Source organism: Carcharodon carcharias, chromosome 25 (genome assembly GCF_017639515.1).
Source record: "Carcharodon carcharias isolate sCarCar2 chromosome 25, sCarCar2.pri, whole genome shotgun sequence".
Taxonomy (NCBI): Eukaryota; Metazoa; Chordata; class Chondrichthyes; order Lamniformes; family Lamnidae; genus Carcharodon; species Carcharodon carcharias.
Window position 1 is genome coordinate 27,716,697 of NC_054491.1, and position 27,727 is coordinate 27,744,423.

Sequence of the window (27,727 nt, forward strand, 5' to 3'; positions counted from 1 at the left end):
CTACAGGGATGTCTGGTGTGGAAAGGGAAAAATTTCCCCCAAGAACAATGGCCGGAGTTTTCCCACGGGAGGTGAGAATTGGCATGAAAACCAACATTGCAATCCTGCTTGCTGGCAGGATCTTCAGTGGTCCAGGCCGTGATTAACCTGCAGTTGGGCTGATGACAAAGCTGCCAAGTTAAAAGACCCACCCTCAGTCCCAGAAACATTTGTCCAGTTCTTCACTGCCATCAGCAGCTCCTCTAAATCAAGATAAACCTGCAAATCAGTTTAAAGACCACCCTCACCCATTAGCCCCGTTACCTCTTCACTCCCCTCACCCTCTCCCCTTCCTTCCTTATACCCTATTGCCCCTAACCCTGCTACATCCACTTCACCCCCCAACCCCATTCACCCACTACGCACCTCCCCTCACCACCTAACCCACTCACCCAGTATCCACTTTATAAACAGAACCCACAAGCCCTGTAATAACATTTGGAGGTAGTTCAAAAGCTCATAAACCCATCAAATAAACAAACATCACTTGAAAAGTTAATTGAAAAACTACAAACCTCTTCAAAATCGCATAAATCTATCAAAATAAATAAACATAACTTGTATAGGCGTTTTAGAAGCTCATAAATTTGTGAAATCCATCAAACTCACAGTCCCCGGGAGAGCTGAATAAGGGTATTCAGCACTTCAGAAGTCATTAGTGCTTTTGAATGCAAACAAAAACTCATACATCTATCAAAGCTTGCAAAGAGTCAAACAGATGGCTGAGCTGCTTTGCAAAGAATGAATTAAAGCAACGCTTAAATAGGAGCATTTCAGATTCATGATTCACTTCCTTTTTTGTGCAGATGAAAATGACCAGAGACAAAAATGGAGGCTGACCCCTGTTTCCCGTCTCGGTGGCCATTTTTAAAAATCCTGCCTGTCAAGGAAACGCAGAATCTCAAGCTTTTGTGTTTGGGGGCTTTCCTGAGGCTAAGGTTTAGGCACATGTTAAGTGAAGCAAATGGAGCTTTATTTTGCATTTGGCCAATGCAAAAGCTGCTTTGGTAAGCCTTGTTGTGGACCCTGGTTGTATAGAATACGGAGAGGATGTATTTCTCAGCGCCACTAACTTTGCCACCTTGAGCAATACAAAGCTTGTTAAAAGATACAAACCAATAAAAAGTTGTTCATCACTTACAGTTCACTATTACTTCTACTTTTTGTACATCAGCAACTGACACCTCATTGTATGCGCTGCACTCATATTCTCCAGCCTGTTTTTTCGTGATTCCTGTGATTTCAAAATACTCATCTTCGACAAAATCTCGAACTGAAAGAGAAAATAGAAGCACATATGAAATAGAACCTTCCCTTAACTCTACATTTAAGTCAACATCTTTTTAAATACTGTACAGATTTCGTATGACTTAACAATTTGGCTAGACAGGAGTAACTAAGCAAATATTAGGTACATCTTTTGAGTTATTATCTGGCATTTTAATGCTTGTTTAAAATGCAGCTAAATTTGCTGATGACACAAAGATAGGTAACATTAAGTTGTCAAGAGAATATAAAGAGTCTATGAAGGGATATAGATAGGTTAAGTGAGTGGGCAAAAATTTAGTAAGTAGCATATAATGTGGGAAAATGCGAACTTGTCCAGGAATAATAAAAAAGTATATATTATTTGAATAGAGAGAGACTGTGGACTCTACTGTACAGAGGGATCTGGGTGCCCTGGTACATGAATCACAAGAAGTTAATATGCAGGTGCGGCATTAGGAAGGCAAATGGAATGTTGGCCGTTATTGCAAGAGGAATCGAGTATAAAAGTAGGAAGTGCTGCTGCAGCTTCATAGGGCCTTGGACTGCATCTGGAGTACTGTGTACAGTTTTTGTCTCCTTGCTTAAGAAAGGAGATAATTGCATTAGAAATAGTTCAGGGAAACTTCACTCAACTGATTCCTGAGGTGAATGCAGTTATCTTATGAGGGGGTGGGGGTCTATACCCATTGGAGTTTAGGAGGCTGAGAGGTCACCTTATTGAAACATATGAGATACTGAGCCGACTTGACAGGCTGATCGCTGGGCGGATATTTCCCCTTGTCGAGGTAGAAAGGGGGGTTCTAGAACATGGAGGCACTGTCTAAAATCTTGCATTGAATATATTCAATGACCTAGTCTCCACTACTATTTGGGGAAGAGAACTCTACAGCCTAACAGCTTTCTAGAAAGCTAGAGATTTCTAGAAATCTCCCAATTAAGACAGCGACGTAGATTTTTTTTTCTCTCAGCAGGTTGTCAGGCTGTGGAATTCTCTTCCCTAGAGAGTAGTGGAGGGTAGGTCATTGAATATATTCAAGGTTGCGTTAGATTTTTTGATTGACAAGGGAGTCAAAGATAATGGGGCCTGAAAGGAAAGTGAGGTTCAGGCCATGATCAGATCAGCCATGATCTTATCGAACGGCGGAGCAGGCTTGAGGCGCCAAATAGTCTACTCCTGCTCTTACTTCTTGCGTTCTTGTGGTCTTGCATGTCTGCATATCTAATCCCCCTGTCAAATAAATGTTTAGTGTGTAGTTTTCTACCTATTTCCAATCTGCCAATCAGCTTTCAAACCCAACAACTGTCTGTTTGTAGAAGTGGCTGCTTTTAAACAAGTCTGAGGCTGCCTGATGCTGAAACTGTATTGTGCTCTGCCACATTCAGTACTTGTCACTGATGTCTGAAAGTAACATCAATGCCCTAGAGGAGCAACAAAAGGCCAAAATGTCAATCAATAACATCAAAGGACTCGATTACAACGAAAGTCTAGAGGAACTTGGACTCTGGTCTTGGGGAGATAATTGAAGTATCTGCGAACTGATAAAAGTTGTGTTTCCAAACAGCAGTCCTGAACTTAAGTCACACAACAAATGATAAATGTCTGGAGAGGTTTTTGGTTAAGGTATTCTGGAATCATTAACAAAGAAAGACTTGCATTTATATGGCACCTTTCACAATATCAAGATGTCCCAAATTGCTTTACAGTTAATGTGATACTTTTGAATTATAGTCACTGCCACAATGCAGGAAACACAGCTAATTTGTGCACAGCAAGGTCCCACAAACAACGAGATAAGGATCAGATAATTTGTTTCAGTAATGTTAGTTGAGGGATAAGTATCGACCAGGATGCAATACCGCTAAAATACAGGATTCAAGCTATTAGGAAGCTGTCGCCTCCGTTATGCCAGGTTACTCAGAGTAAACGTTATCTATTCACAGGTTAATGCTTCAAGTTTCATCTTAGATTGCAATTCAATCCCACCCTCCCTCTCCTCTTGATTGCATTTAAGAGGTAGTTAGATGGTGTTACAAGCAGACCAGTACAGTTTCGGCGAAAGGATGAGCTAGACCATTGTTTCTTAAACATTTTCTTCCACGGACCACTTAGATGGGGCAAAAGACACTGTGGACCACCTATTGCTTCTTCCACTTTCACTCACCACCGCAAACAACTCATCAGAATAAAAGAGAAATTATTGAAATGATAAATATTTTGCTGCTTTTTGCTACTAAATGTAGTAAGTTTGAATGCATTAAATCTTTTATTAACTAACATAAGTAAATTATTAATTCATGCCAGAATCAAACGTATAGACATTTTCATATTATAAACATTAACAAAAGAGAATGCATTTATTTGAAACATGCTAGCATGTTATAAAATCATCACAATAATCTTAGCACTAATGTTGCATTTATACTAATCAAACAAAATCAACAAGAACATAAATCTTGCTTGTAGGACTACATTGTTGTTGCTTGCATTTATGACAACTTATGCAAAGCACGTGGGAGCTGGGCTGATTGTGTGTCATTACACGAGTGGTGGGAATGAGGGTTCTGGCCTGTTAGCCCGTAAAGCCTTGGCCAAGATGTTGCATGCCAGTGTCCTGCATTTTGGACCAGCCCATGGAGCTACTAGAAAATGCACTACTGACTTAAATCAAATGACAAGCCTCCCTCATTTATATTTATGTTTGTGAATCATCTACCTATACCTGCTTCCTTTCTTAGGTTTTCCTTTATTAGTCACTTACATGATGTGGGCATCGCTGGCTGGGCCAGCATATATTGCCCGTCCCTCATTGCCCTTGAGAAGGTGGTGGTGGGCTGCCTTCATGAGTCACTGCAGTCCATGTGGTGTAAGTAAACACACAGGGCTGTTAGGGAGGGAGTTCCAGGATTTTGACTCAGCGAAGGAACGGTGATATATTTCTAAGTCAGGTTGGTGAGTGGCTTGGAAGGGAACTTCCAGTTGGTGGTGTTCCCATCTATCTGCTGCCCTTGTCCTTCTAGGTAGTAACAGTCATGAGTTTGGAAGGTTCTGCCTAAGGCCTAAGGAGGCTGGGTGAATTCCTGCAGTGCATCTTGTTCGTCGGTGGTGGAGGGAATGAATGTTTGTGGATTTGGTGCTAATCAAGTGGGCTGCTTGGTCTTGGGTGGTGTTGAGCTTCTTAAGTGTTGCTGGAGCTGCACTCATCCTGGCGAGTGGAGAGTATTCCATCACACTCCTGATCTGTGCCTTGTAGATGGTGGCCAGGCTTATGGGAGTTAGGAGGTGAGTTACTTGTTGCTGAATTTCTAGCCTCTGACCTGCTCTTGTAGCCACAGTATTTATATGGCTAGTCCAGTTCAGTTTCTGCTCAATGGTAACCCCCAGGATGTTGACAGTGGGGGATTCAGCGATGGTAATGCCATTGAATGTCAAGGGGCAATGGTGAGATTCCCTATTGTTGGAGATGGTTATTGCCTGGCACTTGTGTGGCATGAATGTTACTTGCCACTTGTCAGCCCAAGCCTGGATATTGTCCAGATCTTGCTGCATTTGGACATGAACTGCTTCAGTATCTAAGAGTCACGAATGGTGAACATTGTGCAATCATCAGCGAATATCTCCACTTCTGACCTTATGATGGAGGGAAGGTCATCGTTAAAGCAGCTGAAGATGGTTGGGCCAAGGACACTACCCTGAGGAACTCCTGCAGTGATGCCCTGGAACTGAAATGATTGACTCCTCCAACAACCACAACCAACTTCCTTTGAGCTAGGAATGACTCCAACCAGTGGAGAGTTTTCACCTGATTCCCATTTGCTCTCATCCTTGGAAGTACTTTGTGCCGGTTCCGAACAAGGATGATTGCCAAAGGATAACCTTCCTTTCCACTTACAAGAACAAATTTGAGTTTTTATTGCAGTTGGCAGGCCACAGTTTTCAACCCTGATCAGCTTCTCAATTCTGCATTCAACTTAACTGTATTTGGTTGACAGTATCAATGAAGAAAGCTGAAAAAATATGGTTGCCTGATAGCGATGAAGCCTGACTGAGAGAATGGCCCACTGGCAGCACAAACAAACAAACAAAATAACTTGCTTCACTGCTTACAAGGGAACGTTTTCATTAAGCTTAGCCCAAGGATACAATCAAATTGGGATTATCCCTTTCGGGGTTTACAAAAAGTACTTTATAGAAGGGTGGCTTTGTGAAAGGATGAGAGTGAACATTAATTTGATAATGCTACTTTTGAAGCAATTGTTTATAACCAGGACCAATAGGTGTAGTCAATATTTGAACATACATATTTTATAGATTCACAAACACACAATTTAACTATCTGCCCAATGAAGCCGGATAGCCTCGGGACAATGAAACTAAACTCGTCTTTTAAAGAAAAGAACTGAATGTCAAATCTTTTCAAATAGGCTGCCCTAAGATCTGGTTTCTCTAGAGCTGAAAGTTTCAGTCTATCCTAAATAATTACACAAGAGACCACCATATATTTGTAAGCAGTTATGGTAACATATTGACTCTAATTCATGGAACACTGTTCCATTGTTACTATACATCAATATAGTTTGTAAATATTCCAGTAAAAGCACAACAGTGATCACAAGAGGAGCAAGAGAAAATCAATGCTGCAGCCAGAGTAATTTCTTCAGCCTTTTTTACACATTTGGAGAATCAGGTGTCTAGCTGAATTGAACTTGGGTTTTGTGGCCTTCAGCCACTCAGCAGGCTTTAAACAAAAGAGATATGTGACACAGAAGCTGAACAGCAAAACCTTCACCGAGACAGTAGTGAAAGATAGGTCCAGAATTTGCTGGTGCAAGATGTCCTTCAGAGATTGCCCCGTTTGCTATATTTTTTTCCCTCACCCTTCAGCTTAAAAGAAACATGCGCTGCAAATTGCTGGGAGGGCTGATAATGATGTGACGAACGAAGCACCAAGGTCAACGCAGGATGCACTGTGTATTTCCTTAACCAATCAGATTTAAAGACAGAAAAATACAGAGAAAAAGGATAGAGAAGACAAGTGAAGAGGGCACTCAGCAGAGCACATACCTCCACCACGCTGTGTTAATTCAATGTCATTAGAATTACGCAGCTCTTCCATAAGACTTGCCTGGTTCATGCTCTGTAACTAAAAATAATATTTTTTTATTAAGAGCTTCCACCTCACTGAGGAGACTGCAGGCTAATCCAGATCCAACAACCTGCTCTGAAAACTCTGCTAACATTTTGACACCTGTGACAAATTACAGCACAGCAGCTGAGACAACCCACAACATTCTAAAGCAATGAACAACATTCTAAATCAAACAGCCCACAACAACCTAGAAAAGAAAGTCAATTCGCCCCATCTCCCAATGTTAGCAGGCGGATCCTTTAAAACATTCCAGGACCAGGTCTGCATCTTCACAAAAATCGAATCAGATCTTCCTTGGGCTATACCTTAACTTATACCTTATACCTAGTTTCGTTGAAATATGTCGTCAGATTTTTGAGATATATTGTTTACAACGGTGAAAATATTACCTCTGCTCAACTTCAGTAATGGAAGTAATAATAAAACTACTCATGAAATTCTTTTAAAAAAGTCAATTTGCCATATTTCCCAATGTTACTGGATGAATACTTTAAAAATTTCAGGATCTGGACCCATGTCTTTGCCAAAAACTGATCAGTTTTTTCATTGGGCCATACCCTATCTTTGTAACAAGTTTAATTGAAATCTGCCCTTTAGCTTTTGAGACAAAGGGCAGAATCAACCAAGATGGCACTAAGTGCGGTGAAAAACGACTTTTTACCTGCTGGCTGCAATGGCAAGTTTTTGTGCCGTATAATCCACTTGTTGCCTTATTAATTATGTAGCCACAGGAAATGCACCGTCTTGCTAGCGGGCAGCCACTGAATTGCCTGCCACACGGTTACCTCACGGTTTCCACACTCGCGGAGCCATATCTAAACTGCAGCCATGCACATGGTTCTCAATATTTGCAGCCCAGGACTGCTCCAGTGAAGACATGGTCCTGAAAGCCAAGAAGAGTTCAGTGACATGTCACTGGAGTACCTTTTGAAGGCCCACCATAATGTCCGTCACCACTGCTCTGGCCGCAGGAGGTCCAGCAATCTCACTACTCTGACTTGGGAGGCAGTGGCAGTGGTGGTCAGTGCCAATACTGCACAGAGGGTGGCCATTCAGTGCTGAAAGAGGATAAATGATCTCATTTCTGCCACCACAGTAAGGCAACCATCTCATCACTCGAAACTCACACACTCACAAGGCCATCAGTCATTCACTGGTATCTCATTCACTGTCAGCTCAAGGGACATCACCACTCACTCTCTCACACATCCTCACATCTCCATCTGGCCTCATCTCCTCTGGAGACTGCCTCCTCAGCCCTCACCATCTTGAAGACACATGCACAGATCAACATGTGTCCCCACACACACACACACACACCCTGGGATACCCTCTTTCCCCAGTACAGCCCTCGCCCTACAGCCTCTTCCCTTTTCTGAGGCCACTTCTCCCCCTTCCCCAAGCAAGCCCTAGCCCTGCAGCCATTGAAAAGCTACCCCTAACTTACAGCTGGTCGGGTAGGTAGAAGCCGGCCGTTGTGTCCCTAAAAGTGATTTAGTATTGCCTGTGAAGACTGGCACTGATGAACATGAGTGCTGCTCGAAGCAAGGTAGGCAAACAAACCTCGAAGTCCCGAGCAGAGTGCAGCTCGCCAGGTGCACGTCGCTAATGTACATTTGTGCAATGCATCAGCGTGCAATCGCACTGACGTGCCTGGATGATCCAGCATGTGGGGGGGGGGGGGGGGGGGGGGGGGGGTGCATTATTGCGGCGAGCAGGGCTTATAATAAGATACTAAAATATTGGAATTAGGTTCCCAACGTGTGGCGATGGGAAACGCAGCCCGCCATTGACAGGTGGAGCAGGCGATCGCAAACTGGTTTCACAACAGCGTAAAACTGATTTTTGGCCTTCTCACCATATTGTCTGCTTACACTGCCAAACACGCTCGATGCTAACGGGAGTGGAAAATGTTGCCCATACTATTCACAGATAGACATACCAATAATTCAGTGGTGGAGGCAAAAATAGAATGAATTAGATACGGAAAGAGAAATAAAGAGAGCGAAACAATGATTGGATTGAACGAGAGCGAAGCAACAGAAAGATAAAGACATTTTTCTACATTTTAAAAACCTCTCGGAACAATCTACTACCTGCAGGAGTGAGACTCCAGTTCAATTGTTCCATTTCTCAGCCAGAGAGGTTGAATGGCTTTGCAGGAGCCTATAACTCTGTCATTAAAAGGCTCCTTGCGTCATCAAGCACCAGGCCCTACTTCCTGCAGTGGGCTTAATATGTTTTAACAGTGCAAATGCAGCAATTTCTTAAAACTCATGGGGAGGTCAATAGTGAGCTTCTGTTTTCACTAGGCCAACAACAATGATATAATTCACTGCTCAGTATCTCTTCCTCGCCACAAATTGTTGGGTAAGTCACTCACTGATAAAGTCATATGCATTAATGTCTTTGTTCTTTTCCCAATAAATTCCAGGCGATTGACTCTCTCTCATGATGCGCTCCAGTTTCAGGTTGATGCTAGGTGATGGCTAGGATCTTAGCAAATAAAACTGAGGAAAAAGTACAAGCTTACAAGACAACTATCTGCTTATCTCCTGTAGCAGCTGCTAACACACACACATAAGTTAAGAGTTTACCAAAAGGAAGGATTCCAACTGAGACTATTTGCTTCTGTTGGGCACACAGGCAATCGCATATCATTGCAGCTTATTTTGTAGTACTAAGTACTTGAAGTTTAGTAAAGAAAGGACTCAAGCCCCAAAAGACAGCAAATTATATGAGAAGTCAACGAGTAACAGTCTCCAGCTTCCTCTTATATGTGGTTAAATAGGATCATTGGCAAAGGAGGGGGAGAAAGAGACCATGATCTTGCAGCTTTGCAAGATGAATTGAGAATGCTGCAGCAAGTCTGTACACATAACAGTGAAGAGACACACGAGTATCTGCAACATTATGATGTACATTTGGATCGCCCAATGTCCACTGCTTGTTTTTTTAAACTTAGCCAGCCTTTCTTCAGACAACTACCATCTGCTTTTGCCTTCTCCTTTTTAAATAAGCCACAAAATCATAAGTTTATGAAAGGCAAGTCTCTTCTCACTGTTCCCAATTGGACAATAGGGAAAAAAACCTTTGGTTCTTAAGTAAATCTCCCTAAATTTCAGAAGAATGCATACACACACACACACACACACACACACATACACGCAAACACACAAACAAACACACAAACACACACGTGTGTACATAAGTTTCCAAAATGTGATGAAAATAGAGGTTGTGGGGATGAAATAAATAAGTAGGAAAATGAAGTGTCTAACATTTTGTAGATTTTATGGATTAGGGATGTGTATACATGACCAGAGAAAAAAACCCATCACATCCAAAGGGATCTCACACCTCAAGGGACAACACCACTAACTCTCACACACACAGCCTCACATCTCCATCAGGCTTATATCCTCTGGAGCTCGCATCCTCACCCTGTGCTTGGCTCCGATCCCAACACAAACATTCCATGCAGTGCCATGTGTCCTGCTCCATCTGTTTCCACGCAGGAGAAGCTGACTCACAGCAGCAGGGAAAGGTCCCAGACTTGGGGGTGGAGTGGCTGACGTTAGGCCCCTCACTCATTTTGAGGGGCATGCCATTGTGTGACTGGTGAGGTCAGTCAGTGGTGAACATCCACGTGAGGATCCCACACCACATCATCCCTCTTTCAACGCAACTGTGAGTGATCTCTCTCCTGTTTTTGACTCTGCTGCCATGCACTAATTATCTCCACTCTGGTTCACAGGGAGCTCTGCCAAGTGGCCGACACCCTCAGCCGGCCAGTCCCTCAGCTTCATCCAGGTCCTCACCTCCAGCCAAAAGGACACGCCTCCATTGAATAGTTGGAAATAAGCAGCCTGAAAGACCCATCACAGTGCCTACCCACACCCTCCACCGGCGCAGAGATACACACCTCGATGGGACCTAGATCTAGAGCAGGCTCGGGTTCACAATCTGGTGGTCACTGCACGGGCACATGCCCACAGCAAGAGAAGACAGGGTCAGCCGAGTTCCCTGGCACTCAGAGGACTGCTGGGGAAGAGGCAACTGTGAGGCCCAAGTTAGATGACGAGCCTCTGGATTCGGCCTTCCAACTCATCGGGGAGAGTCAGCAGAAGGCGGGGAATATCATGCTAAGCTGTTGGAAGGCCTCAATAGAGAGGCATGCGAGTCAGAGGAGTGTGTCTGCCTGTTCTCTGACCAAGTGGTGCCCCCACGTGTGTGTATGGAGGTCTCCATGGGAAGGATGACAGACACCATGGAGACCTTGGTCCAGCAGAAAGCGAGGTGTGCACAGACACGCACTCCCTCAATGTAGCCATGGGTGAGTTCCTGCAGTGGCAACACGAGGGAGAAACAGGGCACCTTGACATCCTTCCAGATGCTCCTTCCCCTCAAAGAGTTGGACCAGGGCCCTCGGGCACCCAAAGGAAGGAGGAGTGGCAGCTGGACACCCTGAGTCATCCACTCAAGAATCTCAGAGGCTGTACGCTCCATCGGGAGTTCCCTTTGCATGGGCCCCCCTCAACCTCACTCTCTGTCACCGCAGAGGGAGCAGCTGGCCCACAGGAGGACAGCCAAAGCAAACCGGGGCCCCCAAGGCCTCAGTTCTCTAGATGACCCACGCCAAAGTCAGAGGCAACAGAGCCAACCACTACACAGGCTGTCCCCACCCCTGCTGCGGATGTCAGGGCAGCACCTAGAAGAAGTGGTAGGCCTAGAAAAGTTAAGAAATTCTGATCATAAGTGGTTGCACAGGTGACATTTGTCACTTTATAATCTGAAAATATTTTCACTTTCACTGAATAATGTGTAATGTTGTCTTTCAACTTAATTTTCTGGCTTTGTGAGTCTTCCACCTGTATCCCCACCCCCTCCTCCACTATCAGTTCAGCTCCTCACAGCCAGAATACAAGTGACTCTGGAGGTAATGGTGTGTGTGTGGTAGGGCCTTTTGGAGGCTCATGCAAGCATTCTCCCATGCACGCGGAGCCTTCATCCATCACACTCATCTCAATGTCCTGAGCATTTTCAATGGTGCCTGCTGGGGTTCCCTTTGAGTGTCCACCTGAGCTGACCTCCCATGCAGCACCTGTGTCCAACCAACATAAGGCTCCATACACTTCTGATTTGAAAGCCATGGTTGTATCAAGTTTTTGATCAGCTTCCTGTCCTTTCCCCTCCACTAGTCACACATGTCCTTTCCCCCATTACATCCACCTCCTGGCATCACGTTCACCTCCCCACCGTTACCCTACAGCCCGAACCTTTGTCATTCCAGGACGTCCAGATGAACATGCACGTTCCCTTCCTGAAAATCCCACCCTCATCCACACTGACCTCCCTGACCTCCTCCTTCCCACCCCCAGGGTCCAAGTTTGCTTCCATGCCCCTGCCAACCACCCTCGTTGCACCTTCTACCGATGCACCTTCACCTTCCCACCCTGCCAGCTCCATCTGCCCCCTCTCACACTTGGCAATCCCTCCTACCACACACACTCTGAGTTCATTCTCCAGGAGCCATTCATCGACTCCACAGACCCCTCCCTTGCACGTTCACCTGGACATTGCACCCCCTCCTTATTCCTTCCTCCACCCTCACTCCTTCCTTCCCCGGACACCTTCCTCCCTCTGAACTCCCTCCTCCCCGCAGACACCTTCCTGCCTCCTAACGTCCTCCTCCCCCCGGATACCTTTCCCCCTCCGAACTCTCTCATTCCTCTGGACACCTTCCCCCCTCCGAACACCACCCCTCTTACAAATTCCTCCCCCCTTACACCTACATCCCCAATTGCAGCATTCTCCCCCGTTACACCTTCCTCCCCCATACTCTCTCCTCCTCCTGGACAAACCTCTCCCCACACCAGCCCGACACCTTTGTCCCCAACCCGGCCCCCCCCAATCTCTCCCCCCCAACTGACCCCTTTATGCCCCCTACCCTGGTACACCTTCCTCTCCCACTCACACCTAGATCTTTCTCTCCTCCCCTAACACCTTCGCAGATCATCCGCTCCAGCCCGTGGCCAAGTCCATGAAGTAGTGAAGTAGGTCTAAAGCATAAACGGAAGATGGTGCAAGCCTATGGCAAAGTCTGTGAAAGTCTGACACCTCAGTGAAGTCGAAGCTGATGCGTAGAGATCTTCCACCTTCCGGGGGCTGTTTCGTGGTGAAGCCATGTGCCTGAGGGTCACTCAGCAAGCGAAGTCCTCCAGGGTCCGGTCGCTGAAGTGCTCCAGTATATTCTTCTCCTCGGACGCCCACAATCTGAGCAAGGCCCTAAAGGTAAGTCCCGACTCTTGCACGTCACACTTGCCCAAACGTGTAGTGGGCCGGCGTGTTTTCCCGCTGTCGTAATGGTAAATTGGGCGTCGGGGGGCGGGGGGGGGGAGAGAATTCTGATTGGGCCTTACTTTGCCTCCCATTAGAGGGAAGCGAAGCCAGGACACGCCGGCCTCCAGCAGGACTTGCGGTCCACCACGGCAGATGCCATCGGTTGATCCTGCTATGACTTCACGCCGGCGTCAAATCGATTTTTAGCCTTCTCACCATACTGCCCGCTCACACCCACCGTGGCACCCACCGCCAATGGCAGCAGATGATTCCAGCCAAAGAAATCATTTGCAGTAATTCTTTTAAAATAAAACTGTTCAATGAGCCTCCTGATGGCTCTCATTGTGTTAATCCAGTGAGAAATTACATCATGGAAATGGTTTCAACACAGCACCTGCCATAATTGACAGGAACATCTTGGAGTATTACCTACAGTAACAGAAGTGGGATGCAAAATGACTCAGATGTTCAGTGGTATGAATATTCAGCTTTACTTATAGTTTCAAATCGCAGACAGTATAAACGACAATTTATGGCTAATAAATTTATTAAAATGGACTCAGAATTAAAAAGAAACTGCAGCTCTCTCAATAAATCTGTTCAGCGTGTGGCTCACTAAACCAGGATTTTCCCATGGGCTTTGGGATCCTAACTTTGGAAATAAATGGGGATCCTGAGCCTGCACTTGCTGGCAGTGAGACTGGCATTGCAATCCTCCTGGAGTCCGCCACCTAACTGGCTGCCTTTGAACTGGCTGTCCTATTAAAGAATTATCCCTGTTTCCCCTTTGCCCGCCTCACTGCTTCCAGCCGCCATGGGTCCAAACTGAACCCGTGCAAATGAAGAAGATCACATGTTCAATCCTGGTTCTGTATTAGTTGTTGATGTCAGCCAGGCTGCTGGTGGTAATGAGACAGCTGGGATTCAGCAACAATGAGCTATGAAAGCAAAAACTGCCCCAGGGTTTCCAGTCCTAATTGCTATCCATAAGCTCCTAACATGTGGGCATGTTTTGTGTGTTCTGGGAAGACTGGATCTTAAAGCAGAAGAAGTTCATGGGATGGGCAACGTTAGAAGCTGGTGGTGGATCTCATGGCAATTATTTTAGAACTGAGTAAATTGCTTGGCCTATTGAGCAGTGAAGTTAATTGACATGTAAACAATCAGTGAATAATTTCAGTCGAGGGTACAAAGATAAATAAGAACATATCAGCATAAGAAATAGGAAGAGGAGAATGCCGTTCTGCCCCTCAAGTTTACTCTCCCTTTCAATAAGATCATAACTGATCTTCAACCTCAGTCACACTTTCCTGTACTCCTTGGTATTCTTCATACCCAAAAGCTATCAATCTCTGCCTTGAATATACGCATGGCTGAACATCTACAACTCTCTGGGGCAGGGAATTCCAAAGATTCACAACACTGAGGGAAAAAATCTCTCCACTTCTCAGTCCTAAATAGCTGAAACTATGACACCCATTTCTAGAATCCCCAGCTCGGAAAAACATCTTCCTGCTATTATCCCTGTCACACCCTTAAGAATTTTATATGTTTCAACGAGATCACCTCTCATTTTTCTTAACTCTGGGGAATATAGGCCTAATCCACTCAACCCTCTTCTCATAGAACAATCCCCTCATCCCAGGTGAACCTTTATACTCCCTCTAAGGCAGCACTGCATTACACACACCCAACACATCTGCTACTGAGGAAATAATGATTTTTGATACATTACAGTTGAATTCCAGAGTATTCAGAGTGTTGGCCGCAAGTTAAAATATTGGTAGTTGAAACCTTATTACTTTCAACTCATGACTGCCTTTGACAGACACCAGTTTTAAAAGCAACCATTGCAGATAAGACAGAACTGATATTGCTTATCTATAGGAAACAGGTAATGGAGTCAAACTCTAGTGAGACTAGATTGTAAGGCATCTTCCAAGAGCCTCTCCACTATGAATAAAACAAACTGCAACCCATCTGCTCCAATATGCAGACCTTGGGTTAAATATTTCATGAGGTAAAGCAGCAGGTAGCATCCATAGCCCAGTACAGCCTTTGCACAGGGCCTGAAACAAGAAACAGCGGCTGTCAGTCACTTGCAAGCCACAGTGACAAAAAGAACAAGACCTTATAGGTCAAGAGAGTGCTCTGCGCAACCCCTCATCCATTTTGTAAGTAAAAGCAGCAATAACACAGCAAATAAATTCTGGACAATTTTTGATCCATATTTTTTAAAGTTGAATTTGGGATTTAAAAAATCACATTAGAAATAAATTCCCAAAACTAGACAGTGAAAGATTATAGCTGCAGCCCATTCAGCTTCTGACTGCAATCCTTTAAGAACTAACATAGCAGGTTTGGTGGAGTTTTCAGGTTCTGTTACTAATAAGAACTAAACCTGTCTGAAGCTTCCTAGAATGCCAGCAGCTGTCCTTTAGTAAGGATCTCTTTCCACAGAGTGTTCATTGAATGATTACTAAAGAGAACTAATTTCTGAATTCATGCAGTCTGCTCAAGCCAGTTCTGCCATGAGCATATACTCCACACTTCCATAACAAGGATGGAACTTGGCTACAGAAAAGCTGTTACTCTAGAGTCAGGGTGTAGCCAGAACAGCAGCCTTCCACTAGACTGTAAAACTACTTTGAAAATGTTATCTTAATGAGTGCAGTTTATTATATATTTATGAGCCACATTTGCCAGTATTTCCTAAGCAGAGTTGATGAAAGCATTCAAGGCACCAAAGCCAAAAAATGTGTTCATAAGCAAATGGTACCATTTTACAATCATAATAAATCACAGTCAGCCTTAGAGAAAGGTTTAATAACTAGTGTTGGCTCAAGCAATGATCTGTGAAAAGAATGGTAGATGATAGGTATTCCATTCATTGTACATAGGTTGGAATAAGGGACTGTACTATGACAGAGGCAACAAGTGCTGCATTTAACATTTTAATACAATACAAAAAACATCCATGTTATAATAAGTGACAGTGCAAAGGACTTCCTTTCTTGTAATTAATTTCATTATCTTCTGTGAAGCATTTATAAAACACCGGTATTCGATCTTGCTCCAATTAATTGTGCTACAAAAGGTGATTGACGCACACAAGTTTATGAATATTTTCTGTTGATTAGATGCTGGGTCATTTTTCCATTGGTAGTGTAGGTGGAAAGGGTGGAGATAGAGATTTCAAATTGCTGCTGAAGTATAAGCGTGGCAATGATTTGAAAATACAGCATGCTATCACACCACCTCATCAAAGACACAATTATCTGTTTAATTCATTAAGTACCCTGCCAGTCTGAAGTGAAATACCCAGGTCTTCTCATCATATTCCAATTAATACTTGCAAGTTCTGACAGTACACATATCGGAAATTGCCAGTTAATATCAAAGCACATTGACTGCCTGCACCCATTGTGAAAGTGTTATGGCTATGTTTAGTAATTCTAAATTAAGTGCCCGCAACATTTAATTAAAGATAGTGAGGAATTATTTATTCCTATGGTGAAGCAAATATTCCCCTGAGTTTTAGGTCGAGGTTTTAATCAGCTGATTTTTGTGTTATTCTGCAGAAAAAAACAGTTTCTAGATTAATGATCCTGAGGAGTCATCAACCTCCTGCAGGTAAATGAGGTGTTTTTCTTTAGCTCTGTTTGTTGCAGTTTAGGATCTACTAATGTAATGGAAGAGATGAGAGGCAGTCCATTGCAGTGAAGATTAATTTTCAAGGGGCACATCATCGAAAATGAATAGAAAACAAGTCTGAGAACAGAAAGCAGTCACAAATGATCTCACTTCTGGGTATTCTCTTCATAACACACGTAACCATCATTATAGTTTAGAAGGTCTTCTCACTTGCAATATACATAGGGCAGAATCTTCGGGTTGGCAAGCAGGGGGTGGGTCCCGCTCGCCAACACATTAAATGAAACTCGGTGACGTCAGTCGTGTGTTCTGACGTCATTGCGCGTCATTCAGTTATTCAGTTCGGCGGGCGCACACCGGAGTCGGCTGCACACCCACAGAATTGTCAGAGGCCTATAAAGGCCATTTAAATATCAATTAAAATACTTAACTGAGCTGCCCGTCCAACCTTAAGGCTGGCGGGCAGACAAAGAGCCCAGGCGGCCTTCACATTTATCACGAAACCTCATCCATGGGTGGGATGAGGTTTCATGAAGGTTTTTAAAGTTTAATAAAATTTTTTCATAAAATTCATTGACATGTCCCAGCTCATGTGACACTGTTACATGAGGGGACATGTCTTAAAATTTTTTTCAAATCAAAGTAATCTTTCTGTGCTCTTTTGCGCACATGCGTGAGAGAGCGCAGGACCCTGACTCCCCCTCCTCCCCCCTGCCTGCACAGGGAGCGCTCAGCGCTTCTGGGTGCGCGTCACACCGGGCGGGTCTCAATTGGCCTGCCCACGTAAAATGGCGGCACGCAGTCGATTGCAGACGGCAATCAGCTGCCCGCCTGCCCACACCCGTTCCCGTTCAACACCCCCCCCCTCCCCCAACGAGGAGAAAATTCTCCCCATAGTGTCCTGCATGGTTCCACTATGTGCACCATTGATTCTTTTGCTATCCAGTTTGGTACACTGTCACCAATATAGCTCCACTTTGGTTAAAGCTTATTAAAAGCAACATTGTTTCCTTCAGCCGATGCTGCTAAATTTAAAGAGGAGGATTTTTCTTTTACAAGGAGATTACACAGCTTTTGTGGAAAAATAGCAAAAAATGTCGGCAACTATTAATTGTCCATTTGGAGCCATTACCAACGTATAATAGGGTTAGTGCAATGATAAATTATTTCACCCACGTTAGATTTCACAATTAGGTTGGCATCAATAAGGTTGGGCTTTCTTTCTGAATGCTCCTCAGAATATATTCCTCAAAACCAAAGGTTCAAAGAACTGTTGTAATAAAAGTTGAAACCCTTGCAGTACATGGTGCAAACATTGGCATGACAAAGAAGGCTGAATTTTCCTTGCTCTGTGATAGCAGGCTTGGAGATGGGAGGCAGAGAAAATAGTTTGGGGGGGGGGGGGGGGAGTGCGGGTGCAGGGGGTTGGGTGGAGGGGAAGGCTGTGTTGGATTAGCTCCCTAAAGAGTTCCCTCTGTCAAAAAACGTTGCCAGGAACAGGCTGGGAAGCAAACTAGCTGCCGGCACCATTGAGGCAGGCAGCTAATTGCCATCATTAAGGCCCCAATTAGGGGCAATTTTGTGGCCAGTGGCAGAATTGACACCCACTGCATCTGGCACAACAGAGGCAGCCTCGCTGCACATTGTTCAACAAAAATATGTTTCATTGAGAAGGGCAAACTCTGTGAGAAGGATGCACCTTCAATGAATCACAACAATCGCAATTACTAGAGAAAAGGGAGTTGAAAACTAATAGGACTAAAGGCTGACAAGTCTCCTGGACCTGGTGGCCTTGATCCTAGTTTTTTTTAAAAAGTGGCTCCAGAGACTTAGATATGTTGGCTGTAATTTTCCACAATTCTGGATTCTGGAAAGGTCCCATCTGATTGGAAAGCCTCAAATGTAACACCTCCACTCAAGAAAGGAAGGAGACAGAAAAAGCAGGAAACTATAGGCCAGTTAGCTTCACATCTGTCATTGGGAAAATGCTAGAATCCATTATTACAGAGCTAGTAGCAGAACATTTAGAAAATCACAATACTATTATTAGGCAGTGTAGATAAAGGAGTACCTGTAGATGTAGGGCATTTGGATTTCCAAAAGGCATTCGATAAGGTGCCATATAAAAGGTTACTGCAGAAGGTAAGACCTCATGGTGTTGGTGGTGACGTATTAGCGTGGATAAAAGATGGCTAATTCACAGGAATCAGAGAGTCGGGGGAGATGGGTCATTTTCAGCTTGACAAACTGTAACTAATGAAGTGCTGCAGAGATTGGTGCTGGAGCAAATATTTATGATCTATGTTAATAACCTGGATGAAGGTGCGAACTGTATTGTAGCCAAATTTGCTGGTACAAAAATAGGTAGGAAAGCAAGTTATGAGGAGAACGCAAAGAGTCTGCATAGCAATATAGACAGGTTCAGTGAGTGGGAAAAAAGTTTGGCAAATGAAGTAAGTTGTGGGAAAATGTGAGGTTGTTCACTTTGGCAGGAAGAATAAAAAAGCAGGATATTATTTAAATAGAGAGGGAGTTTGCAGAATGCTGCTTTACAGAGGGATCTGGAGGTCCTTGTATATGAATCATAAAAGAACAGCATGCAGGGACATCAATTAATTAGAAAGACAAATGGCAATGTTGGTCTTTATTGCAAGGGATATGGAGTATAAAAGTAGGGAAGCCTTGCTACAACTGTATAGCACATTGATGAGGTCGCACCTGGAGTACTGCGTACAGTTTTGATCTTCTTTCTTAAGGGAGAATATACTTGCTTTGGAAGCAATTCAGAGTAGGTTCACTAGGCTGATTCCTGGGATGAGGGGTTTGTCTTATGAGGAAAGACTGAGCAGCTTGGGCCTGTACTCATTGGAGTTTAGGAGAATGAGAGGTATTCTTAATGAAACATATAGGATTCTGAGTGGACCTGTAGATACTGAGGGGAAGTCTCTTGGAGGACGGGGGGGACCTAGAACCAGGGGACAAAAATAAGACAGAGATGAGGAGAAATTTCTTCTTTCAAAACGAAGTTAGTCTTTGGAATTCTCTTCCCCAGTGAGCAGTTAACAATGGAGTCAAGGATTATGGAGACAGGCCGGAAAGTGGAGTTAAGGCCACAATCAGATCAGCTGTGATCTTATTGAATGGTGGAGCAGGCTCGATGGGCTGAATGGCCTACTGCTGCTTCTATTTATGATTTTATGCTGCCATATTAGTTTATGCAGTATGGTTCCTGGCATATACAGTTGCTCGAGGATATGATTCACCATGTGTTCAATTTAAGGCTCCTCCAGATAACTGCATCTGCTTTAAGATTTCCATTTTTTTTATTCGTTCATGGGACGTGGGCATCCCATGACCGAATAAATGTTGTCTGATGGTACTTGCATTTATCGCCCATCCCTAATTGCCCTTGTTCAGAGGGCTTTTAAGAGTCAGCCATATTGCTGTGGGTCTAGAGTACATGTAGGCCAGACCAGGTAAGGATGGCAGATTACCTTCCATAAAGGACATAAGTGAACCAGACGGTTTTTGCATCCCTTGTTTTTTTAACCTTCATTTTGCTACAGATGATATATAACACATGCAAAATTATGTGCTTTAATGTCTTTGTGACTGAAATTGAAAGTTAGATCTATAGCACATTTTAATTTTAAGAATTTTCTCTCTCATTCAATCTGCTCTGCAGTTTAGTTCAAAAATTCAACACCTGGCGAACTTCATCTTGTTTTAATAAAGCTGCAGAGCAACTTCCAAAAGGATGTGTGTGTTAGAATAAGGAATAATGCATTCAGCCTCACCACATCTTCAATCAGCTCTCTGGTCTACATTTTAGTATAAAGATGACCACAGATTACATTACAGGCACGAGTAAATGTCACACAAGTGTTTCTCCTAAATTTAATTTGAGATCTACAAATTGTCTTTTTAGAATGAGGGACCCTGCAAGGGATTAGCATTCATAAATGTATAATGTATTAATCAGTGCTAGAAAGTTTAATTAGGTTGCTTGTATTGATATTTCTATCAAATATTATTTCTATGATTTCAAAGGAGTACCATCAGACAACATGTAAATATTACATTTCTGTCCAAAGAAGTCATCTGACTTCATGTTTATGCAATTCATTCCATTCCTCACAGCCTTTGATTGGCAGTTCGATGGACAGTGAGAGAATCTGAATCATCCTACCACAAAGGGGCCATATACGACTGTGCAAACATTGAAATCATTTATTTTGATCTGTCCGTTCATTTCAGAACAATGGGGATCAATATGACAGATTTTGAAAAAGATTGCACAGAGCTGAATCATTACTCAAGCAAAGATGACGTTATAAAAATGTCTGAATTTTTAGTTTATAGTTTTGGCTAGGGCTCTAAGGCAAAGGGCATAATTTGAACCTAACCCACCCATCGGAAACCAGATAGACTGCCAGCTATTTAAATGTCCATGAACTCAACAGAAATTAAAATCACAGCAAGGTGAAAAATGGGCAATCTGATCCAACCTGGCCAGTTTCCCACAGCAGGATGCGGGGTGGAATATGGCCTCCTCACCCAACCGAGAATACATTTAAACTCCAACAGCCAAGCTTTAAATCCAATATTCATTTTAAAATGCTTGGAGTGGAGAAGTTGAGATTGTAGGGGTTGAAAATTCCTGTCCTCTAAATTTCAGCAAAACATTGGACATGAGCAGTTAAGCTAACCACCTCAAACTACCTAACACAGAATCCCCTCTCGACACCACTGGTGGCTCTGGCTTGGGGACAGCAGTCTTATTTTTAATCTTCATTCTCAAAATGTGGGCGTCACTGGCAAGGCTGGCGTTTATTGCCCACTTCTAGTGAACCATCCATTTGAATCACTGTTGTAACAGTTTGATACAACTGAGTTACTTCAGACACCAGTCAAGAGTCAATCACATTGGTGTGGGACTAAAGCCACATATAGGCCAGACTAGGTTCGGATAACAAATTTCCTTCCCTAAAGGACATTAATGAGTCACTCGGATTTTCATGACAATCGGACAGCTTTATGGTCACTCTCACTGAATTCAAACTCTTGAAATGCCATGATGGGATTTAAACTCATAGAGTGGAATTTTACGCCCCCTCCGGCCGGCAGGATCTTCCAGTCTTCCTGAAGTCATTGGAGTTTTGAACGGCTCGATGCATTTTCTGGCCTGCACTTGCCGTGACGGGGCCATAAAATTCCACCCATGTTCTTTAGGTTATTATTTAAAGCTTCTGCATTACTAGACTAGTAGCAACCAACATGTTACCTACCCAAAGTTGGTAAAGAGCCAAATACCACTTCCGACTTCTTTCAGGCAAGAATATTTGTATTACATGCTCAGCAAATTTGAAAAATATAGACCGACTAACTTTGCAAATAATATCATGATGACTATCAAAATTACACCGTCATTGAAGCTCTGATTTAACTCCAGGCAGAATTAGGGTATATCTTTTGCATTCACTGGAACAAACAGATGAAGAATTGATTTAACATCCTTTGTGAAAAATGGCACTTCCAATAAGACAGAAACCTCACAGCGGGCTCAAAGTTCCCGATTCCGTGGAGATGGGTTTGGCGGTGGAATCAGGAGCGAAGTTAGAGTATCTGGTACCGGGCAACTCGCTGATACGATCCCGCCTCTGAGCAGCCTTGCCAGAGCTGGGGTCTGATCAGGATTGGCTATCTACCCGACGGTAGCAGATAGCTAATTAGGCTGAACTGCATCACCGCTTGGTGTCAAATTGGCAATGCCGCTGGGATCTTCCTGACAGTGGGTGGGCTCAACCGCTGCCTGAAGGTGGTCTCCTGGTGGCAGGTCAGGCTTCCAGTGAGGCCTTCTTTAAAATCCGCCCGCCCAACCAGAGCCATGAGTGCCAGAGAGGCATGGCTACAGCTGCAGGCCATCCTGCGGAGGGGCTGCTCCTCAACACTGTAGGCCTGGAAGCTGTAGCTGCGGTTACTTTTTACAATTGTATAATTTTTTTTTAAGAGAGTGCCTCCATCTCTCCCCCAGTGGGGCTGCTAGCCAGACATCATTGCAGGCCATTCCATTAATTGGATGGGCTCCCAGAGACGGCTTCTCAATTGGCCTCCTCCGGGAAGATCACAATCAATATCCTGCCATTACCATTTCCATGCTCCCAATCAGGTTTAACAATCTTAGCAAAATCCAGCCCAGTATTACAAGTATCTGGTTCAGTTATATGCTCCTGGAGTGGGGTTTGAACCCATATATTCTAACTCAGAGGAAATACATTCACTAAATAAATCAAACTGCACAGTGGACCAGAGTTAGCAGAGTGATGCAGGACTGAATGGAGTTGCAGAAGTGAGGTGGGATTGTGGAGGTTTATAAATGAGAATTCTGAAGTCACAGAGCAGGAGAATAGTCTTTACAAGGGCAATAAATTAGTGTGGAATAGAATATGCCAGGTGGTTTCATCATCATTTCTTGTTTGAAAGAAAATAACCAAATCAGGGAATTTCACTGAAATTAGATTTTTTTAAACAATGGGCATTGCCCAAACAGCTCACTGGAACCAATTCAAACATTTGGCACAGAAAGTGGGATTGGCAGAGGGAATGTACCTGTTGTTGCTGCCATAGAGCCCGTGTCTTTTCGAGGGTTGGACTTGATTTGTATGGCACTCTGCTCTGGGTGGGGTGTGTGTGGGAGTTGAATACATAGGCTGGCAGTGGCAGAGAGGATTACTGTCATGTCAGGGTGCAACTCCTAGTCCCACAAAAATAAAATATTAAAGTGGTTTCAAATTCCAGCCACGAATTTGCTGTTAAAGCTGAACACCCATACAAATGGGCAGAGGGAGCACAAAGCACACCCCACTCAATAATATCTGAAAATTACCATTAGAGTATTATACACATATATAACTTACAAAAATAAATTTGAACTTTCAGTGAATAGCTGAAAGAATGACACAACAAGATTTCACATTTTAAGACTTCTACTGTAACAATCTAAAAGCATCATTGACTAAAGCAATTTCAGTAGGTAACTTATATTTTAGATTACAGAACAGACTTTCCAATTTTACTTTTAATACAACCAAAAATCCCACTCCATGGGTTATACTTTTCACGGTCCCTTAAATAGATATTCAATTCTCCCAGAATCAGTTCAAAGTGATTCTTAGGAGGCCAAGGGTTTACTTCCATCCTTTTCCTTTCCCAGTCTGATAACCTTTAACCCAAGAACTGTCCTTCATGGTGAGGGTTTTCCTGGAGAACATCTCTAGCTCAAGCTAAGCGAATCTTCCTGGCTTGTATTAAATTTTCACGAATTTGATCTTTTCAATCTGAGCAATTGTTCCCACCTGCATTACTGCATGATGAACCATAGAGGCTTGCCATGTTTATCTGCTCCCTCTCTCTGTCAACGATCCTGGCAAACTGACCTGTCTGTTAAATTCAGGGATATTTTTCTAGGGGACCTTGTAATCTATTCCTACATGATCTTCCTATGCATCCTCCCCCACTCAAAGCCCATATCCATTGCAATGTGAATCACATGGGTGTTGTATCCAAGTAGAAACGCTGATTAGCCACCCTTTAGACCCCCCCAACTCTATTCTTTTTTGAAATTAAATAGATAGTTAAAGTGTAACCATGTATAAAACCTGACGTCCTTAACATCTTCTTGGGACTCTGGAGGCTAACAGGTTATCCACTTTTGTCACAGATGCTTCCGCTGTTGTCTACAAGTGTGAACAGATTGAAACTTCTTCCTAGTAATACAACCTGGTACCCTCTTTAACATTCAACAATCAAGCCACCCAGGTTTACTGTCAGCAGAGGTCAGAACAAGTCACATAACCCTCTTCATTCCTCCATTTTATCCTATAACAAAACACAGTTCCAACAATCTTAGAAAATCTCACATTTGTAAGAAAGTCTGTAGTTGAGTGTGGATTTATGTATTTTATTTAGCACTAAATAAATACAAGGTATTGAAATAAGCTTTGCAATTTCATACTGGTGTGCAGAACTGAGAGGCGGGAATATCCTGTTATAGAGCATTGAAACACATCAACCTCAGGATGAAAGAAAAATGCACAGAACAGGATTGAGCGATGTGGCTCATTATTAATTCAAAATAAACCTAGGCATTTTATTGGCAACCTAGCTCATGTCATGAACTCAGTCATTCGTGTGGTAATGATTATTGACAATATTCTGGTTTCAGCACCTCAGGCACCATCCATACTGCACTGCAACTTTATACATTGGTGTAAATTCAACAAGGAGGGGTAGGAGACAAAACAGCATGAAAATCTGCTTTGCGACAAACTACAGAGCGAATGCATTTCTGCTGAAACACAAAATAAACTAATTTCAATACCAGTCGAGACAACTGACAAATCCACATGCCTCAGTTCAAAACAGAGAATAGTTACTAAGCTATCACTTGGGACAAATGTTATCCCTAAGTTTGTTTGCTGTAAAATATTTTAGTTAGGAGTAAGCATCTGGAATCAGTGAAATGCAAGTTGTCCAAAATCCACTTCCAGGAATTTTCTTCATAAATTTTGAGGACCTCATCATCTTCTAGGTTTAGGTTTGAGTCTCGTATGCCACTACTTATACTTTTCTTTGCACTGAGAGTAGTTATACTGCTTTGGATGTGAAGCCAAGTAGCATGAGACTACCTTTTAATTTTCTACAGAGCCTAAGCTGTCTCAAGCTGTGGTAATCTGATGTGTAATATACATTTAAGAAGAACACATGATCTTAGTATCCAATGGCGCAGTAGCGCAGACTACCTCAGTAGTCAGTAGTCTACAGAATCTGTAATGTATAGACAGGGTTTGAGATGAAAGCACATAAGTGTAGCTGCTGAGTTCTTTTGTAATAAATACAATGTGTTCCAACTAAGAGCTGTCTGCTGATCTACTCTGTCTATGGTATCAACTTGGCCATCCCGATAAAGCGTGCAACCTGGATCCGTAAATCCAACCAAACTAGTGACTAGGATCCAAAACAAGTCTTGAATATTCTCTCATATTTTTGGAGGTCTTTTGAATGCTTTACTACAATTCTTGGTCAATTCCCTTCTTACATTCCAGTCTCAAACCTCTATTGCTCCACTACAATCTCTGACGTCTGCTTGTTTTAATCAATACCACTACACTCAGTGTTTCTTTGAAATTCCCTCTTTTATTCTTCGTTAGTTCCAAACCAATCTTCCCCATCCCTATCTTGCTGAAATCAAAAAGTAGTGCATGTTTTCCTATCTAATAGATAATAAACTTTGGAGTCCCTAACACCCCACAGCCTTTCATTTCAAAAATCTTCTGGCTTCTAAAATCCCAGACAAGCATCACTTGACCACTGCTTCTTGATTTACCTCAGCCCACTTTTTAATTCTTTCAAACTTGGCAATATCCAGCAGTATGGACGAAAAACACCAAATCACTAATAGAATTCAGATGCCTTCACACCCGAAGTACACTGCACTGTTTCAGAATCAATGCAAAATGGAAGCCAAATGGCATTGACTCAAGTTGCCTATACAACTGTCATATTGGAGGAGGTTGAATCTTCAGAAAATAAAGCTCAGCTCTGAACACTCATTTCCTAGTGTACATGCATTCAATAAAGTCAACATATTCAATCTGAGATGCAGAAAGAGTCAATCCTACATCAGGCACTTTCAGTTCAAGATAATTTGCAACAGGTCCTCAGTTACTCTGGGTCTAGAAAGATGCTGAGGTAAAGCACACAAATTTATCTGTACAATCAATAAGATTTAATTTGCTTTAATGTTTGCTACCTTGAAGAATAGAACAAATGTCCACTAAACAATACAATCACTCAATAAGTTCTCATATTGCAGACAACTTAACATGATTAAATTTGTGTTTTTAATAGTGGATTAAAAACAAATATTACTGGCTATGAAAGAATCATCAAGTCCATGTTCAGCAAACTCCTAATTAATGAATTTCACAGTTTTAACAGAAAATCTTACTTCAGCCTGCCGGAGATTTTCTAATCATTAGCACCATTCTCCAAAGCCAATTATACAAAGAACTGACTGCAGGAGTTGAACTGATTCATTTAACCCACTGAATAATAAATAACTTTCTTTGCTGTTGTGGAAGAAAATGTTTTCCTTGTGTTTTTTTCCTTAAAATAATTAGCTGACATAACACAACATAGCATATTGTAAGGACAGACATAAAGTGCAGGGAATATCTTTGGGTCCCATCAGTAACATAGGGCAGTTAAAGTGAGAGTCAAGCTCTGGGAGTCAAACACTTGGATTTTTTTGCCAATAGCCAAAACTCAAATATAGGGCTGGATTATATGTACCTGGCACAGGTCCCACCCATCGATTGGGGAACTGGTAGAAAACCTGCGTCATCTCAGTGGGGTTTGGTGGGGAGGGTGTGGGGAAGGGTAGGCCCAACCGAAATAAGTGCCTTTCAGGCATTTCAATTGCTAGTGTCGGGCCTTCCCCGAAATTTAGGACCCCAGCTGCTGGCCAATTAGAGGCTGGCAGCACCACTGGGAATGGTGGCTGCTGCCGGTAGTGCTCCTGAGTATTCACCAAGGATCTTCACTGCATCCCCGGACTCAGGCAAGTGAGGGCAGGATGGGGTTGTGGGGCGAGGGTCAGGAGAGAGGAGTGGTGGGGGGCAGGGGTTGGGGTTGGAGGCAAGAGTGGGGATGGCTTTCAACTGTCCAGCCCCCAACCTTCCTGATGCCGGGTCCCTCAGTTGGGCACAGGGTACAGGAAAGCCATGCAACGCTTATTTAATCCCTGAACCACTACTAAATTCCGATGGGCTCAGTGGCTCATTAATAAGCCTATTTGACATCCTGTCATGAATGGGTGAGCTTTGCTCCTTCCCGCCTCCAACTTAATGGCAGGAGGTTTTCCTGCCACTGGGAGACGGACACACCTCTCTTGCGCTCCCAGCCACCATGTTTCCTACCACAAAAAGCAGGATTAAATTCCGCCTATGGTGGCTATTTCTTTCCTCCTCTATCATTTAGAAATGCTATTCTCCATCCACTCTTTAGGCTTGCACATTTGAATTCCTATCTGTGATTAGCAAATATTCTGTAGTTAGAAGTTTGTCAATATTGTTCCATAATTAGATACCAATGAGGGGAAGGGAACTTTCACAGGCAAGCAGGGACAGGTTTTGGTGCATGTGGGAACTGAAATCCCCTAAAATTTGGTTGGCACCCCAACATCAACCCAACCTCTTCCGGCTTTCAGCTGGGCA

The 27,727-nt window shown here is 43.3% G+C and overlaps 1 protein-coding gene across 7 annotated transcripts in view; it reads right to left on the reverse strand.

The window, feature by feature from the left end:
- LOC121269562 (opioid-binding protein/cell adhesion molecule-like) overlaps nucleotides 1-27,727 on the reverse strand; it is a 1,143,507-nt gene that overhangs the window by 97,741 nt on the left and 1,018,039 nt on the right. For all 7 annotated transcript variants that reach the window (XM_041174257.1, XM_041174256.1, XM_041174254.1 and 4 more), the window contains one exon: nucleotides 1,181-1,312. In XM_041174257.1, the coding sequence (XP_041030191.1) occupies nucleotides 1,181-1,312 (132 nt within the window). The remainder of the gene's footprint in view (nucleotides 1-1,180; nucleotides 1,313-27,727) is intronic.